Raw genomic sequence first — 17,611 nt, 5'->3', positions numbered from 1 at the left:
TGTTGGGGTAGTAGGAGACGATTGTTACAGAACATGGTTTGTTGACGTTTGAAAATAACCATGGTGCACCCGTTCCTTTGGAATGTTCCACCCGGTGTCGTCGTTCGGGGCCAGGGAGGTGCTTGGCTTTGCAGACACCTGCTCCTCTGCCATCTCTACCCCACGCTTTTACTTCCACCTCGCTTTCACCAGCTGTATTTAGCATGCTCTAGCACCTTCCAGGGGTGTTTTGTGGGTGAGATTCTTAGATGAAACACTTTGGATTCTTGGATGCTAGGGGCTGTTATGACAAGCTTTGGCTCTTCCCTCCCCACCCACAGCCACAGTTTTGCTTGCAGCCTTACGGGGCCTGTTGGGGGCATGAAGCAGCTAAAGCTCTCCCCTAGCCAGAGGCAGCTCCTAGGTGAGGCAGTGCCAGGGTCCCACTCAATTCCTTGCTGATGCATGGAATCTTCTCATAGATCATTTTTAACATCAACTTTAAACCATAGACATCTTTATGTTTAAGCTTTTTGCACTTGCAGACCATACATTTTTCTGAGATTCTTAAAAATCTGTTTTTAGGCTGGGCACTGTGGCTTACACCTATAATCCCAGAAGGTCTGAGGAAGAGGAGGTCTAAGGCCAAGGCAGGAGGATCATTTGAGGCCAGGAGTTCTCTATTCCCTATCTCTACAAAATATTTAAAAATTAGCCAGACATGATGATGCGTACCTGTAGTCCCAGCACTTTGGGAGGCTGAGACAGGAGGATCTATTGAGTCCAGGAGTTTGAGGCTGCAGTGAGCTATGATCGCACTGCAGTCAGGGCAACAGATCAAGACCCTGTCCCTAAACTAGGAGGAAATGGATGAAGATTATTGTCTGCTGAATGTACCCAGGGCTACAAGTATTTTTTTAAACTTCAAACTGTTCTTTTTCAGGATTTTTTTTTTTCCAAAAAACTCAGAAATGTGAAAGTGAAAAAAGAAGGGATGGGGTTCAAAGTCTCATCTCCTGTTGAGCCCTGGAAGATGCCGTCTCCATTATCCCATTGCCAGGTGTTGACTTGCTCCTAAATACCACTTTGCTCTTTCTGCACACCAGCAGAAATGAGATGCTGTGTTTGTGGATAGTATTTGCCACTTCAAAGAGAACACGGCTTACATGGGGAAGTTTGTCTTTGCCAGGGAAGTGGAAAAAGGTACCAGATGCAGTTTCTCCTAGCTGCTTGTGCCTAAAGCTCACCTGGTGAGAGCCTCATAGATAAAGCACTTGTAGGTAGTAGGGTAGCTGGGTATTTTCTGGCATTGATTCCTAAGAATTTTAAAAATATTACTCTACTTGTTTTTGTTTTTAAACAGACATGGGGTATTGCTCTGTTTCCCAGGCTGATCTTGAACTCCTAGGTTCAAAGGATCCTCCTGCCTCAGGCTCCGAAAGTGCTGAGATTATAGGCATGAGCCACCACACCTGGTCTGCTCCATAAGTGGAACATGATTCACCTTCCAGAAAATCCATGGGCGATGGAGGAGGGGACAATAATACAATGCTGTCTAAAAATCTCATGATAATGGCCAGGTGTGGTGGCTCACGCCTATAATCCCAGCACTTTGGAAGGCCAAGGCGTGGATGGCTTGAGTCCAAGAGTTCAAGACTAGCATGGGAAACAAGGCAAAACTCCCTCTCTACAGGAAATGCAAAAATGAGCCGGGTGTGGTGGTATGTGCCTGTAATCCCAGCTACTTGGCAGGCGGAGGTTGCAGTGAGCTGATATCGCTCCATTGCACTCCAGCCTGGGCAACAGAGCAAGACTCTGTCTCAAAAAAACTCATGATAATTAAAGATTATCATGCCATAATCTAACCAGAGCACAGAAGGAATCTTAGAGATACAAGCCCTGTAGAGTTTCACGTAACATGATTTGGTTAAGGGGTAAATATGTTAATATTAAAGTGATGTGCTCTACAGGGTTCCTGGGCAAAGCATGTAAGTTCCATTCAGATGCCCAACCCTGACCAGGTTGAATCCTTTGCCTGGAGTGCTTTATCTTAGTGAGGTCTGGCACATTCCAACAGAGCACCTGCTCAGTGTGTGATATCTGCCGTGGATATGAGATGGGGAGTAGCAGTGCTCAGGCCAGATAGTTGCCACCCCTGTTTAAATCCAGACACCTCCTTTTTCTGTTTGGGGAAACACAAATCACCCTGCTAGTGGATTAATCCCAAAGCCTTCTGAATTCCAGTTCACCACTCTCTGCCCTGCGCTCTGAAACCTATAGGCCTGAACTTAGATCGAACGTGATGTCCAGCTTTCCACTGACATGGTGTATTAGTCCATTCTCACACTGCTATAAAGACATACCTGAGACCATGTCATTTATATAAAAGAGGCATAACTGGCTCATGGTTCTGCAGGAGGTACAGGAAGCATGGTGGCTTCTGCTTCTGGGGAGCTCCCAGGAAACTGAGAATCATGGTGGAAGGCAGAGGGGGCAGGCACACCACATGGCAGAGCCAGAACAAAGAGGCCAGGGGGGTCAATGCTGCATGCTTTTCAACAACCAGATCTCGCGAGAACTCACTCACTATCACGAGAACAGCACCAAGGGGATAGTGCTGAACCATTCATGAGAAACCACCCCCATGATCCAACCACCTCCAACATTGAGGACTACAATTCCACATGAGATTTGGTGGGAACACAGATCCAAACTATATCACATGGCCATGTGTCACCTGCTGTGGTGAAATCATCAGGTCACCTGGGCAGAGAGAAACTGAGAGGGAGGGACAGTGCCAAGAGCAGATGGCCAACAGCCACAAATAGGGAGAGGAGGAGGAATATCAGTGGTGATACTAATACCACTATGTATGGTATGCTTTTACCATTTGTCCTTATCGTAAAACAAGACAAAGCAAAGGCTTCTCTCCAGATACTGGCATTCCTTTTCATGGGACACCAGATTTGTGTAATGTCACTACATCTAGAGCCACAGGACAATGTGTGCTCGTCATGGTTTCCTTCATGTGATATTGCTTAAGGCTTCAATGACTTAGTATATACAACGTGGCAGAGGAGCTTCCTGTGCGCACACTACAGGAATCCTGCCCTGGTGATGACCAGCCTAATGACTCAGAGGTCATGAACGACCCTCACCTGCCCATGTAGCAGCCTCCTGTGGCCAGAAAGACTCTAACCCTTCCATGACAATAAAAATTCATTCTGATTTTTTTTTCCAACAGAAAGAGAAGAAAACACTACTTTTATGTGAATTTTAGCTGGGCCTGGTGAGTTGTACCTGTAATCCCAGCTACTCAGGAGGCTGAGATCACTTGAGGTCAGAAGTTTGAGACTAACCTGAGCAACATAGCAAGATCCCATCTATAAAAATAAAGTTTAAAAAATATATATAATGTTAATTTTAACTGAATTCTCTGATAAATTACTATCTTCAACTAGTTCTTAACATTAAAAATAATTAACATTCTATAAAAGTCCTTTGTACCTTAAAGGAATTTAGTAGAATCACCCTGGTCACGGTACTGTAAAAAAGTGTCCACAAGAGGACAATAGCCTGGCTCCCAAAAGGCCTCACGAAGCGGCACTGCAGCTCCTTTACTGAGTGCCTGGTCTTCCCTTTGGCCTTAGAAGCCCTGCAAGCTGGCAAGGTGTGCCTGTAATCCCAGCATTTTGGGAGGCTGAGGCAGGAGGATCACTTGAAGCCTGGTGTTTAAAAAAAAAAAAATTAGACAGGCATGGTGGCACGTGCTTGTGCCAGCTACTCAGGAGACTGAGGCAGGAGGATCACTTGAGCTCAAGAGGTGTAGCCTACAGTGAGCCGTGATAGCACCACTGCACTCCAGCCTGGGCAACAGAGTGAGACCCTGTCTCAAAAAGGCAAGAAAAATGAAACCCTGCAGCCAACTGAGGAAAAAACATACGAAGCTGTTGGAGGAACCCTAATTCCACAACAGAGGATAACTGCCCCCAAAGACGGGAACACTTGCCTCGGTCTGCACAGCACACATCCCTTCAGTAGACAGCTCCAGGCGGGAAGCTGATGGTAGTCACCTGATGAGCGTGGAATTGAGGACATCAGGAAGTGATCCTTGGCTCAGATGTTCAGTCACTGCATATTTTTGGGGTGACAATTGTGTACGAGGCACCAGGCACTGGAGAAACAAAAGTGATGTAGGCCTGGTCCCTGTCTCAGAGGCACTAATGATCCAGTTGGGATCCATGTATTTGGATATTTGTAATACTTCCTAGTAAGTACAGCTATACACACATCCATTCAGTCAATCAACAGACATTTCTAGTGTGTCCCAGGGACACTGACAGATAAAGTTCTGGTGCTCTAGGAATGAACCTTCTATCAGGGGAGGCAGGAAACAGACATCAACTAAATAACTAGATGGTGACGAGTGGTATGATGGAAATGAAAGCAGTCAAAGATAGAAAGTGTGGGCAAAGATGACCTGGCTGGGGAACTCACATTTGCAGTAGACCAGAGTGGTGATGTGTTCATCAGGACCAGCACTGCTTTGATTACAAGGAACACAAGGCCTAAGAGGGAGGGGGATTATTTGATGATTTTACACTAAACATCATCCAGCAATACAGCTGACTTCAGACATGGGGACCCACACAATGTCCTTGGGCCCAGTCTGTCTCCGTCCTTCAATTCTGCTTTGTCTGCTGGTCTCTCCCCCAAGCAGGCTGTCTCGCCACAGTGCTAGGACAGGGTACCGGCAGATCTGGGCTCATCCTTCCTACTTCAAGTAAAACAGAAAAGAAAGGACTTTTCTTCCCACGCGGTTTGAGCTCCGATGTGAGGCCTGTTTTTCTCGTTGGCTCTCCTTGGCCCCGTGCTTGTGCGTAAACCAGTTATGGTACCCAGGGTGACAGGACACCCTGATGGACCTAAGACTGAGTCATGGTGACACTAACATCAGGGAAGCACAGCCAGACCCTGGAGTCTGAACCTGCGGTCACATCACAGTATTTAAACTCTGTGCCTTGTTTCCCCACCTGTCAAATGGGAATGGTAGTAGCGCCTGTCTCAGGGGGACCTTGAGATGAGCATTCCAGGCAGAGTGAATAGCAGTGGGAAACAGGAGCCCCTAAGGAGTTGGGATCAGGGGCATGGAGGGTCGCAGCAGAAGGTATGGAGGGGAGCTGGCCAGAAGCTGGACCGTGCAGGTGTGGATCGCGTGCGCCGGGTGGGCAGTGCTGTGTTGTTTTCTGTGATTCCTCCTAGACACGTAGTCCCGCCAGGGCATCCACAGAACTCACAGCTGCTGGTACCCACTGCCTGCATTTTCTCCCCCGTTTTCAGTGCTGACTCTGATGGGCAGGTTCTCTCTCCAGCTTTGTTGATATCCCTGGTCTGCTTATAGTCGAGGCACACTGTTCTGGGAGTTCTGCTGGTGTTATTTTGGGTGACTTTTCATGTTTCTGCTTTGATCTATTCTGTGTTGATTTTTATTACTTAACACCCAGGGGAAAACCTTATTTCCCCATACGTTCAAGTTTTGCTTCTTGCCCCGACCAGAGTCATCCCCAGCTAGTTCTGTGTTGGCAGGGCACAAAATCTGAAGCAGGTTATGTTAATATGGACCAAAGTGATCACTGGTGACTGTATCGTATCATCATCCAGCCAGCCATTTTAAGAGGTCCATTAGATGGTTACTATTTAGGTTCTGAGAGCTAGATTCAAGTTAGTGGATTTTCATAGTAGTGTTTTTGAAGAATAATTTTTAAACAGGTAAATTGCCCATACAAAAATAATTACTAACTTACTTCCTTATATGTATGAATAGGTTTGTGTATCGTTGTATTACAAGCACATACATATACAGTTGAATGTCTCTTTTTAGTCTCTGCAGATGCCAAGTACTAAAATAATTCTTTCTTTTCATAAATAAAAGAAATCCACTCCAGGTATGAAGTCTATCAGGGAAGTAGCTTGTTTGGGAAACTTACCAGTGCCCTTGGACTGATTTCCTTTTGCCTTTGAGTTTATTCTAGAAATTGCAACATTTAGCACTTTGCAGTTTAATTTAAAAGGATTACCTATTTTCTTAAATGCTTAAGCAGGGAAGCAAGTTGCAGTTATTGATTTTTCTCCGCATGTATGCCGTGAAAGCTCGTTCCCCAGGGAACATACCTCCTGAACTGCATGCCTGCTGGTGACAGCTTGGACCTCTGATACATAACCAAAGACCTCGCCTAATATCCTTGCAACTGCTCCGGGCATTTTTATTAAGTAAAAGCATCATTAGAGTAGACAGGATGATGAAGTTTAATGAGCATCTTTTGTGCATGATATTGTTAGTTTTGCTCTGCCAGAATCCTCATTTCTCCCCTCCAGTGGGGCAGATCGTGAGTCTAGAATATATGGCTGTTTTGAAATCTGCCTTATATATTATAGCCTATTTTTCATATAGCTTGCTATCTGTCTTAAGCCAACTAACACATTTCCTTGTGGCTGTTTATATAGATGCCATTTGTGCATGCATGTTTATACTTTCTTTCTCCACTATGTTGGGAACAGAAAGCAGGTTATAATGGAAAAGAATGTAACAGACACACGCTGCCATTCGTAAATTGCATGGAACCATCTCTTGGAGGTTTGATCTCAAAAAAAAAAAAAAATCATTTCCTTTTGAATTGATGAGACTTCTCACAGGAATTAGGGTAACTGTTAATTTTTTTTTCTTTAGGACTCAGCAATTTACATGCTCAGGTTCTGTCACTAGCCCGTGACAGCTGCCGGATAGGAGAAATAAAGCTATTGCAAGTGCTTGTTAATAATCTCGGCTTCACATTTTGTCCGCAGATCTATTTGCAGAGATTTTAAATTTGGCATCCTACCAGAAGATTACAGATTAGAAGCAAAATTATTTTTCTCCATTATTTTCACTGGCCATATCCTGAGATTTTAAAATTGGTTCTTTTCTTGGTCTGTATGAGGACTTGCCATGGAAACACCCAAAACAACAGTAGGGATACATATGACACGAGCAAACGACTTCAGAACAGCATATTGCACCTCTCATATACCTGGCATTCTGAAAGACAATATTTACATAGCACACAATGTGTTTCTAGCAGTGCCTGGAGTGTATAGACTACAAAAGAAATTAAGCCTGCACTCCCTGCCCTGCAGAAAATGGTAGACTTCTTAAGAAAACAAACCAAGATGGGAGATGGGGTAACTTAGTGCTTTAAGAGTGTGGACTTTGGAGTCATTGCCTGGGTTTATCGGAGTCTCAAGCCGCTAAACCTCAATTTCCTCATCTGACAAATAATGATAATAGGAGCTTCCTCGTTGGGTTGTTGCGACAGTGAATAATGAATGCACGTTAGCTGCATTGGAAATGTCGTGCTCCGATCACGGCACTCTGCTGATGTTTTGAGATAACATGCCAAGGTCAGAAGTCACTTTATGTATCATCAAGGACTTAGTGATGAGATCCTGATACATCTCGTAGGGCTTTGTGACGGCAGAATGGAGAAGGGGAGGAGGAAGCTGTTGAAAGTCCTCAAGGCCTCAAAATATGGACAGAGGAGATCTCAGTTGCAGAGGGGACCTAAGCAGGCATTCCTGGCAGTAATAACACAGATAAGCAATAACAACAAAAACAAGCCAAAAGGAATGTTGGCTGTCAGGAAAGGCTTATCTCAGGCCTCAGATTGAGTTAGCCATTTTTTCATTTTTCAAAACACTTCAGTGAGCCCAAGGCAACGTGATTACCAGTTCACCTGCCAGGTAGATAATGAGCGAATACTCCCCTTTTCCGGTTCAGATGGCAGAGGTTCTGGAAAGATACAGGACTCTGAAGCTACTCAGCTAATAGGTGGCATAGCTCACACTCACTCCATCTTTCCTGCACTCTGCCCTGCCTGCCTCAAGCCCAGCCTTACCTTGCACACGCCCGTTAGTGCAGAAAGAGAGAGGACATTAGGCAGGCCAGATCCCCCAGCCGCATGCGCTGTGGCTGCTCCGTGCCAGGTGCCAGGCTAGGTACCCCATCCAGGGGCCAGAGGTTGCTGTTTTTCATGCATGCACCAGGAAGAGTTGTTCAGACATCCTGTGTAGGACACACTGGGAAGGGAAGTCACCTGCATCAGGAAGACCAAGAAGGGAACCATTATAATAATTGAATAGCCATGTGACATGGGCCTGATTAAAGAAGAAGAAAGGAATGGATGATGGAAATTAACGAGGTACCATAAAACAGCTAATTAATGAGTTATGGGCCTTTTGAGGAGCTGATGAAAGCTGTGGTCCCTTTTGCCGAAATATACATATACAACTTTACTTAGAGTTTCAGACAGTTCTAGGGTCCTAGGCTAAGAACTTCTACTGTAGAGGAAACTAAATTCCTATCAGACCTGATTAATATGTTGACCAAAAACAAAAAGAGGAGAATGTCAAAATAACTTAGCATTTGCTCCTGAAATTCTGGAGACAGGGAGGGACACTTCCCTGCCTTTTGGGGATTCATAGCCAAAGTGTCCCACTGGGCTGAAAAGAATGAGGACTTGGAGAACAGCTGCTCAGAGACAATCATTAAAATGATAAAATTAGATGGGAAGAAGACACAAAGACAGACAGGACCAAAGAGGTGTCCAGAGAGAAAACTAGAACCAGGCTGACATCCTAGAGCCACGGGAGGACATTTTGAAGAATGAATGGCTCCTCAGGGTGGGGTCTTCCTTGCTGCTGCGGCAAAGGGATATGAGACCCTTGGATATGATATAAGACTCAATTTTTCCAAAAATGAAGATGCCCATATTAAATAAAATCCACCTATCAGCCAGGCGCTGTGGCTTACACCTGTGATCCCAGCACTTTGGGAGTGTGAGGTGAGAGGACTGCTTGAACCCCAGAGTTTGAAACCAGCCTAGCAACACAGTGAGACTCCATCTCTACAGTAAAATTTTAAAATAAGTTGGGCATGGTGGTCTGCACCTATAGTCCCAGCTACTTGGGAGGCTGAGGCAGGAGGATCACTTGAGCACAGAGGTCAATGCTGCTGTGAGCTGTGATCATGCCACTGCATTCCTGGGTGACAGAGCAAGACCCTGTCTCAAAAAAAAGAAACCCTCCCCCCCCAAAAAAAAAACACACGTCAGTAATAGAAAATCATGCATAACGTATCTGCTTAATCAAAAAAAAAAGTTGCAAAATTTATTCTGAGTACAGTGGACTGGAATTTTTTGCTGTGCAGTCTTAGCTGTCCAGGCGGTAGTGGTCAGTTGCATGGAACTTTAAGCGGCCTGTCTGCAGGATGTTTTAACAGCACACCACCGAAGTCACCAGCCTGCCAACCCAGGCAGTCTCCAGGATCGTTTCCCAATGATCCTTCTAGTGGTGGGCTTCAGCAGGGGTTCCTGGGGTGGCTGCTCAGGGCAGGGCCCACTCTCACGTTGGCATTTGGGCTTCACAGTGAGATCAAGAGCCCTTGTGAGCCTAGCAGACTGGTTCACTCATCTCCCACCGCTGAGAGCATCGCAGGCATCTCACCTCTGAAACCGTCTTCAGTCACAGAAGCCTGTTCATCAGACTCTCAAGAGCAACTGATCCTCTTGTGTCACTTCAGAGTGCGCTTTCTCGTTTTTTTCCCACTTCTTAATAATCTCCCAGTTCTCCTCTCCAAACCCCGGGTATCAGGGGAGAGATGTTCTAGGGCTCCATGCCAAAGGGTTTCCTCCAGTTCCTGGCCTAAGCATTTTACCCACCACCCACTGCAGCCCCATGGGTGACCTTGGGCCAGGTTCCCTTTATCACTCTCCGGCTGTCATGGCCGAGTGGCAGTGCCCGCCGAAGCTCTCCCAGAAACATTTACACCGAAGACACAGGCTGGCAGTGCAGATGCCGGGCAGCATGAGGGCATGGCAGCAGCCTGCAAGAGGTGGAAGGAGCTGGCCCTGTTAGCCTGAGTCAGAGAAGCTTCCTGAGAGGTTAGAGGCGATAGCTGTCATTCTGAAATGCCTACCGTGTGCCCAAGGGACAAGAGGGTTTCCTTAATTTAATCTTCTCCCAAGCCCTCCATGGTAGCTGGGAACCTTCATCTTCCACTTGCAGATGGAGATATCAGACTGTGGGAGGTGAGCGAGGTTCCCCAGGGCACACGTCGTTCAGGGCCGAGCAGGGTGTGGAAGGCAGAGGTGACTATCAGTCCCAGAGACTGTTCTCCAGGAATCCCCGGTGCAGGATGTGGTGGGCTCCTGTAGGCCAGACAGGTACCATGTGAGCAGAGAGCTGTGGTGGCCCGGAGGGCACATGCTGTCTAGGAGGGGACAGTGGTGGCAGGGTCTGAGGGATGGTTGGCGTTTCCCAGGTGCAGGAGATGGAGAAGCTGTGTTCACCAAGGCCCTAGGGGAAAAGTACAAGTTACAAGAGGTCAGGACAAAAGTTTTTCACCAACCCTGGCACTTCCCCGCATGGCCCTGCGTGGTATGCCACACTCTTTCCTCTCAGGAACTGCAAGGAATAGGACGTCTTTCAATGGCACTGACTGCCCTCTCCTTTGTAGTCAGTCACTGCTATAAATTCAATCCAGGTACATGCAAAACACAAGCCACGAGTGTTAGCTTCAGAGGATGGTGGGACAGGGACCAGCCAGTTCATAGTAGCAAGGGGACAGTTTGCAAAGCTGTTTTCACTTCCTGTCATAGAAACAACACCCATTTTTCCTTTGGGACACACCTTGCGCCTCTCTGCATCTTGGTTCTTTCATTTTTCCATCTTTTTAATTTACCCCAGAAACTCATTTTTCCTATTGAAATTAAGCAGAATCCTCACGGACAGGCCACCCTGTCAGGCCCAGAGAGGCTCACCTACTATGTTAGTTCTCTATTGCTGCTCTAACAGATTACCAAGAACTTAGTAGTTGAAAACAAAACGAATGTATTACCTGACAGTTCTGGAGGTCACAAGTCTGAAACCAGTGTTGGTAGGTTGCCTGTTTCAGGAGATTCTAGGGAAGAGCATTTCCTTGCTTTTATGGCTTACAGAGACCACCTGTGTTCCTTGGTTCATAGCCCCTTTCCCCATCTTCAGAGGCTGCAGTGTAACATCTTCAAATCTCTTTCACTCTGACCCCGTGCCTGTGTTTATTTTTGATTGATTGTTAAAGACAAGGTCTTGCCCTGTCGCCAGGCTGGAATGCAGTGGTGTGATCATGGCTCACTGCAGCCTCAAATTCCCAGGCTCAAGAGATCCTCCAAACACAGCCTCCCAAGTAAGTAGCTGGGACTACAGGTGTGCTCCCCAACACCTGGCTAATTTTTTTTTTTTTTTACTTTTTGTAGAGATGGGGTCTCCCTATGTTGCCCAGGCTGGTCGTGAACGCCTGGCCTCAAGCAATCCTCCCGCCTTGGCCTCCTTTATAAAGTGCTGGGATTACAGATGTGTACCCCGCACCTGGTCCCTCCTGCTGCTTTCTTATAAGGACCCTTTTGATGACACTGAGCCCATGGGATCATCCAGCTCAAGGTTCTTAACTAAATCATGCCTGCAGAGTCCCCACTGCCATGGAAAGTAACAGTCACAGGTGTCAGGGATCGGATGTGGCCATCTTTGGGAGGTGCGATTCTGTCTACCACACTTACTTGCTCAGTTAAGGCCCCGTGGCTCATAACTGGCAGAGCCAGGAATGGAACACCAGACTCTGGAGCTTGTTGTGACTGTACCGCCACTGCCATAGCCACATCCCCGTGAAAATGGCCACTTATGGCTGCTTAGTAAAACGCCAGCTCTCGTCTGCCCACACAGCTGGAGGAGTTAAAGGATCGTGCGGCGGACAGCAGCGTCATCCAGCCCTGCCGATGACTCACTGAGGAAGTGGGCCATGCATTCAGCTCTTAGTTGCTTTCTTCAAAAAGGATTAAAACCTTTGTTCCAGAGGTGTTTGGGGATTTAGCGTTGATAGAAAATACCGTGTTATTTTGCAGAGGAAACAGCCCTAAAGAAGGAAGGTAATCATATAATTATCTTGATTTAATCACTCTTGACTGTAACCCCACGTCTGTCCTACTTTTCAACAAGCATTCGCTGACTGCTTCCAATAGGTTTGCCATGGTGCTGGGCTTACTGAACCACCCTGCAAGGAAAACAAACGACATCTCTAGCTTACAGATAAAGAAACTGAGGCACGGAGAGGGAGGCAAACATTGCTGATCATTTGCCCAGAGTCATCAGCTAATAAACATCAAAAGCAGGATTTGAACGGCAAGTTCAGGGCCACCGGCTCCCACCTGGCCCTTTGTAGTGTGACTTGCTCTGCAGCCCCAGGATGTTGACACACACAGTGGGATCTGAATATAAAAAGGCAGAGACAAACACTGGAACATTCCAGTTCGCTCCGAAAAAGAAGAGCCCTGCAGCTTTTGCAACCCCTTCTGAAATCGCTTGCCTGGATCCCCACGTCAGGGCCCAGCTGAACACCCACCCCAGCCCTTCCCACGTTCAAAACTTGACTCGAAGAAGGGCCTTGTCAATTCCTCTCAATTCCTACTGCTCCTCTCCCTCTGCTGACCTCTTATCATTGCCAAGACCCTTTCCTTACACTCAGGTATTGCTAGGTTTCCACGGGCATTAACAGTGGAGTCATCTTTCTGTTGACTTTTAGAATCCTTACAGTTTGGAGGCCAGGTGCGTGGTTCACGCCTGTAATCCCAGCACTTTGGGAGGCCAAGGTGGGTGGATCATTTGAGGTCAGGAGTTTGAGACCAGCGTGGCCAATGTGGCGAAACCGCATCTCTACTAAAAATACAAAAATTAGGCAGGCATGGTGGCACACGCTTGTAATTCCAGCTACTTGGGAGGCTGAGGCACGATAATCACTAGAACTCGGGAGGCAGAAGCTGCAGTGAACTGAGATAGTGCCACTACACTCCAGCCTGGGTGACAGAGCAAGACTCCATCTGAAAAAAAAAAAAAAAAATAGTAATCCTTAAAGTTTGAAACTATCTTTGAATAAAAACGTACGTACATATTTTTTTGCTCTGTGCAGATAAGGGGTTGGGAAATAGAGGAGAGATCTCTGAGGCTGTAAGGAAGCTGTGTGTGTAGCTGAAGCTGCCGAGGCCATAGGTGCCTGTGTGAAGACACGGAACAGAGTCAGATCCTTGCTTCCTGCCAGGTGAGGGGAGCTTGGAGACCTGATGCCTCCAGGGTTTATTACTCTGCAGTGTTAAGCCCTTGAGCATTCAGTCAGTGGCCCTGAGTAAATCAACATCCCAGGACAAGGGCAGGTGCTATTAGAGGAGTAAGCATGTTTCGGAGCTTGGAGGATGAGGAATAGAACGGAGGGATCTACTTTGAGCATTTCCTCTGCCTATTTGTTGTGTCTGGGAGAGATGCCCAGGAGGAGGAACACAGGTTGAGTCGACATGGCTAATGCAGGGCGGTCCTTAACTTCGACACCTGCAGAGCCCCTTTCGTCATGTAAGGTGACATACTCCCAGGTTTCAGGACTTGAACACAGATATCTTTGGAAATTGGGGGCAGCAACAGAGACAGGGTTGGACCCGCTGAACTTTACTCCCTATCTAAACCGGTGGTCTCCTACCTGGGACACGGGACCCCCAGATGCCCATGGCCTTGTCTTCAGGGGGACCTGTGACCCTTTTAAAAGTGTAGGTTGGGGGAGCCCCTATAGGTTGAAAAATGCGCTTTCACGGAGCAGATTTTTTTTTTTTTTTTTTCTGAGACAGAGTCTCACTCTGTTGCCAGGCTGGAGTACAGTAGCGTGATCTCAGCTCACTGCAACCTCTGCCTCCCAGGTTCAAGTAATTCTGCTGCCTCAGCCTCCCAAGTAGCTGGGACTACAGGCACGCAGCACTATGCCCAGCTAATTTTTTTTTTTTTTTTTTTTTTAGTAGAGACGGGGTTTCACCGTGTTGGCCAGGATAGTCTTGATCTCTTGACCTCGTGATCTGCCTGCCTCCGCCTCCCAAAGTTCAGATTCTGTTAAGATGTTTCTTCTGTGGCTTCAGAGGAGGCACAGCCGAGCTGAGCAGGACAGGGCTACTGTCTCCATTACACAAGCAAAAAGGCCTCCAAACTAATTCCTAGAGATGTGGAAAGCCAATTTGCAGGCTCTTACGTTGTCTGTCTAGGACATATGGAACCTTCTTGATGCAAACGAATGGCCTCCCCTTTTCCTGGAGCGCAATCCCAGCACCTGGCTGGATGTGCACGCCCTGGCTCGTAGGTCTGTCCCTGGCCAGCTCTGAATCCTGCGTTCTACACTCCATGGGAGTGACTGCCGATGCAACCTGCTTGTACCGCCTCCAAGGTGACACTTGGAAGACTGGAATAGTTAGAATACAGTACGGCCTCTCAAAACCATAGTGTCCAGCTTTCCTGGATCACAAAATCAATTGGGCAGTTCCATCTGCCAGCCCTTCCCCTCTGCCTGTCAGCCATGGTGCAGATGTCATCAAGAACATTAGTATTGGAGGCCAGGCACAGTGGCTCATCCCTGTAATCCCACTTTGGGAGGCCAAGGCAGGAGGATTGCTTGGGGCTGGGAGTTTAAGACCAGCCTGGGCAACATAGTGAGACCCCATGTCTATTAAAATATTTTTTGTTGTCAGGGCATGGTGACTCATGCCTGAATCTCAGCACTTTGGGAGGCCGAGGTGGGTGGATCACTGGAAGTCAAGAGTTCAAGACCAGCCTGGCCAACATGGTGAAACCCCATTGCTACTAAAAATACAAAATTAGCTGGGTGTGGTGGTGCATGCCTGTAAGCCCAGTTACTCGGGAGGCTGAGACAGGAGAATTGCTTGCACCTGGGAGGCGGAGGTTGCAGTGAGCCAAGATCACAACACTGCACTCCAGCCTGGGCAAAAGAATAGGACTCCATCTCAAAAAAAAAAATATATATATATATATATATGTATATATATATGATATATCATATATAATAGATAATATATATGATTATATATGATATATGAATATATATGATATATATGTCATATGTCATGATACATATATAATATCTCATATATAGATACATATATAATATCTCATATATAATATATATGATATATATTTTTTAATTAGCTAGGCGTGGTGGCATACATCTGTAGTCCAGCTACTCAGGAGGCTGAGGCATGAGATCACTTGAGCCCAGGAGTTTGTGGCTGAAGTGAACTGTGATCGTACTGCTGCCCTCCAGCCTGGGGAACAGAGTGACAGAGTGAGGTACTCGGGGAAAAAAAAAAAAAAGCCAGATGCCAGTATATGCTAAACAGCCCAAGATGCCAGCATCCAGAGAGTATGTATATTCTTTGTGTGGATGCTAGAGCTGGGGCCACCTGGTACAGGGACCTCAGGCTCTGTGCCAACCCTCATTCACAGCAACTGCAGGCTGTGGAGCCGGGTATGCCCTTGCTGTAGAGGACCTGAGACACCCGCCAGGTTCTCTTGGAGACACAGTTATATCAACAGAAGGAGTAAAGTTTGAGCTGTATTTATTTTAGGGTGGCTTTTAATTTGGTTTAATCAGAGTTACTCATAAATTATCAATTGATTACATTCTGCTGTTCAGTTAAATGCTCTCAGCCACGGAGCCAGCTTCACTGTGCAATGAATGCCGTCCACCGTAATTATAGGGCACTTTGTCAGCATTTAATCAGCGGTACTTATTAATGTGGCATTGATATGTGGTAGCCAGCCCCACGCTATCCATCATGGGTGAGCAGCCAGCACAGATTTGGACACCACTGCTCTCTGTCCCATTAGCCAGCCCCTGGGCTTTCAGGCTAAGCATCATGCTCACTTTTCACTAAATGGACACTCTTCCATTCAGTCCCATTTCTATCATTGTCCACTTAAACACTCATAAGCTTTTGAACTTCAGTCCAGAACGACTGAGCAGGGCCTGACCACTTCTCCCAGTGACTGTGAAATCCCAAGAGACTGGACCGTGATCGGACGTCATGGCATGGCGTGCATGTGTAAGAGAATTTTATATTCAACACAGCGTAGGACCCAGAGAACACAGAAGTGAGCTTTAGGTTTTCTTTGGCTTACTGGATACTTTTGGAGATTCTTCTATTCCTGAAAGCTCTTCCAGTGAAAGCTATCTTGTGTTGGCAAAATAGATCTGATGGTGTCCTTTCTCTGTCTTTGCAGCCTCTACGGCAGACACATGCAGGCCAACCCAGAACCACCGAAGAAGAATAATGACAAATCGAAAAAGATCAGCCGGAAACCCCTGGCAGCCAAGAACAGATAAGGAAGGGATTGGCATCTGCTGGCCTTCCAGCACCTTCTCTCTCCAACACTTCATTCTCTCTTGCTCTGTCTCTCAAACACAATGCGTGTGTGGCCTTTTTTATAATGCTTCCCACCTTACCTTTTAGATTCTTTTGCTAGGTGGGAGATTGTTATAAGGTCTTTAAACCATTTCCATTTGTTTCTTTAAAATTACCTAAAGCAGGGAACAAAGCTCTTATTCAACTGCAAATTCCATAGTGGGCTCAGGCTTTTCTTGAATAGAAATCACAAGGTTGCTTATTATCAAAAGGATAATTAAAATCATGTAACCATTTAAATGTCACTGTTACACTTTTCACTCTTTCTGTTGATTCACATAACTCATTATTTTGCTTTATTAAAAGAAGTCTTCTTTCAACACCGAGATATGTTAATTTAACTTACAAATGATTTTAATAAAATCTTGAGTTTGTATCACATGTTACTTATTGACTCAGAATAAAAGAACAGTCTGATCTTGGGGTATAACACATTTTCATTTACTTTTCTCCCCCAAAATCATCTTGTCCAATTTTATTGGTTATACATGATAAACTTTTCATGAAAGAAATGCAAAATTAAATCACAGTTCGTTTCTTCTCACATTAATTTGTCAAGTTTTTTTTTTTCTTTGAAGACTTTCTAAATTAGGAAGCAGAAAAACAAATCTCTAGGAGATTCTGCCAAAGGATTTTGGAAAGTAGCATTCCTTCGCCGAAGAAATGGTGATTTCTGCCAGGGGCTGGTAGACAAGAACTGTGAAAGGGAGAGAGAAAAAACCTCAACTGTGTTTTTTGTCACAGCAGAAAATCTGCTCACATCAAAGCATTCTTCTAAGTGAATTCGATGCCGAGTAAGTTGTGTAAATGTGCACACGCTACACCACACCCAGGGCGGAAACCACAGTCGCAGAGTCATTAAACAATCAATTGTTTAACATCTGTGATAGGCAGCTTTCCTTCTTCTCAACAGTGATACCTATGAAAATGAAAATAAATGCAAGCTGAGGTTTTGTGCTCACTGAAAGGGCTGCCAACCCCAGAAGGCCAACACAAAAAAATGGTATCTGAAGATGCACCGTCTTTTCAAATGGCCTGGGAGAGGGGGCCTACCCTTCTCTGCTGTGTCCTTTCAGCTTCCCAGTTGAGCTCCTAAGACCAGGACCCATTGGGGCATATAATAAGCCAGAAATCAAAATCAAACAAACAAGTTCTGAGTTAATTAGGAAACAGACTTTGCATTTCAATCAGAGAGGCCACAGAGCAAGGTCTAAACTTCCAGCTTCTAGACAAATTCCTGATAGAACACTTCACTTAACTGTGGGAAGCGGCTTCCCCAGGTG

The 17,611-nt window shown here is 46.1% G+C and overlaps 1 protein-coding gene across 1 annotated transcript in view; it reads left to right on the top strand.

Annotated features, from left to right (window-relative positions):
* The window catches only part of RSU1 (Ras suppressor protein 1), a 224,852-nt gene extending 207,527 nt beyond the window's left edge, over window positions 1-17,325 (top strand). The window contains exon 9 of the mRNA XM_032163998.2: window positions 16,147-17,325. Coding sequence (XP_032019889.1) covers window positions 16,147-16,249 — 103 coding nt within the window. The 3' untranslated portion in view covers window positions 16,250-17,325. The remainder of the gene's footprint in view (window positions 1-16,146) is intronic.
* The last annotated feature ends 286 nt before the right edge of the window (window positions 17,326-17,611 follow it).

Source organism: Hylobates moloch, unplaced genomic scaffold (genome assembly GCF_009828535.3).
Source record: "Hylobates moloch isolate HMO894 unplaced genomic scaffold, HMol_V3 SCAFFOLD_2, whole genome shotgun sequence".
NCBI classification, from domain to species: Eukaryota; Metazoa; Chordata; class Mammalia; order Primates; family Hylobatidae; genus Hylobates; species Hylobates moloch.
This window is presented reverse-complemented; position numbering and strand designations above follow the sequence as displayed.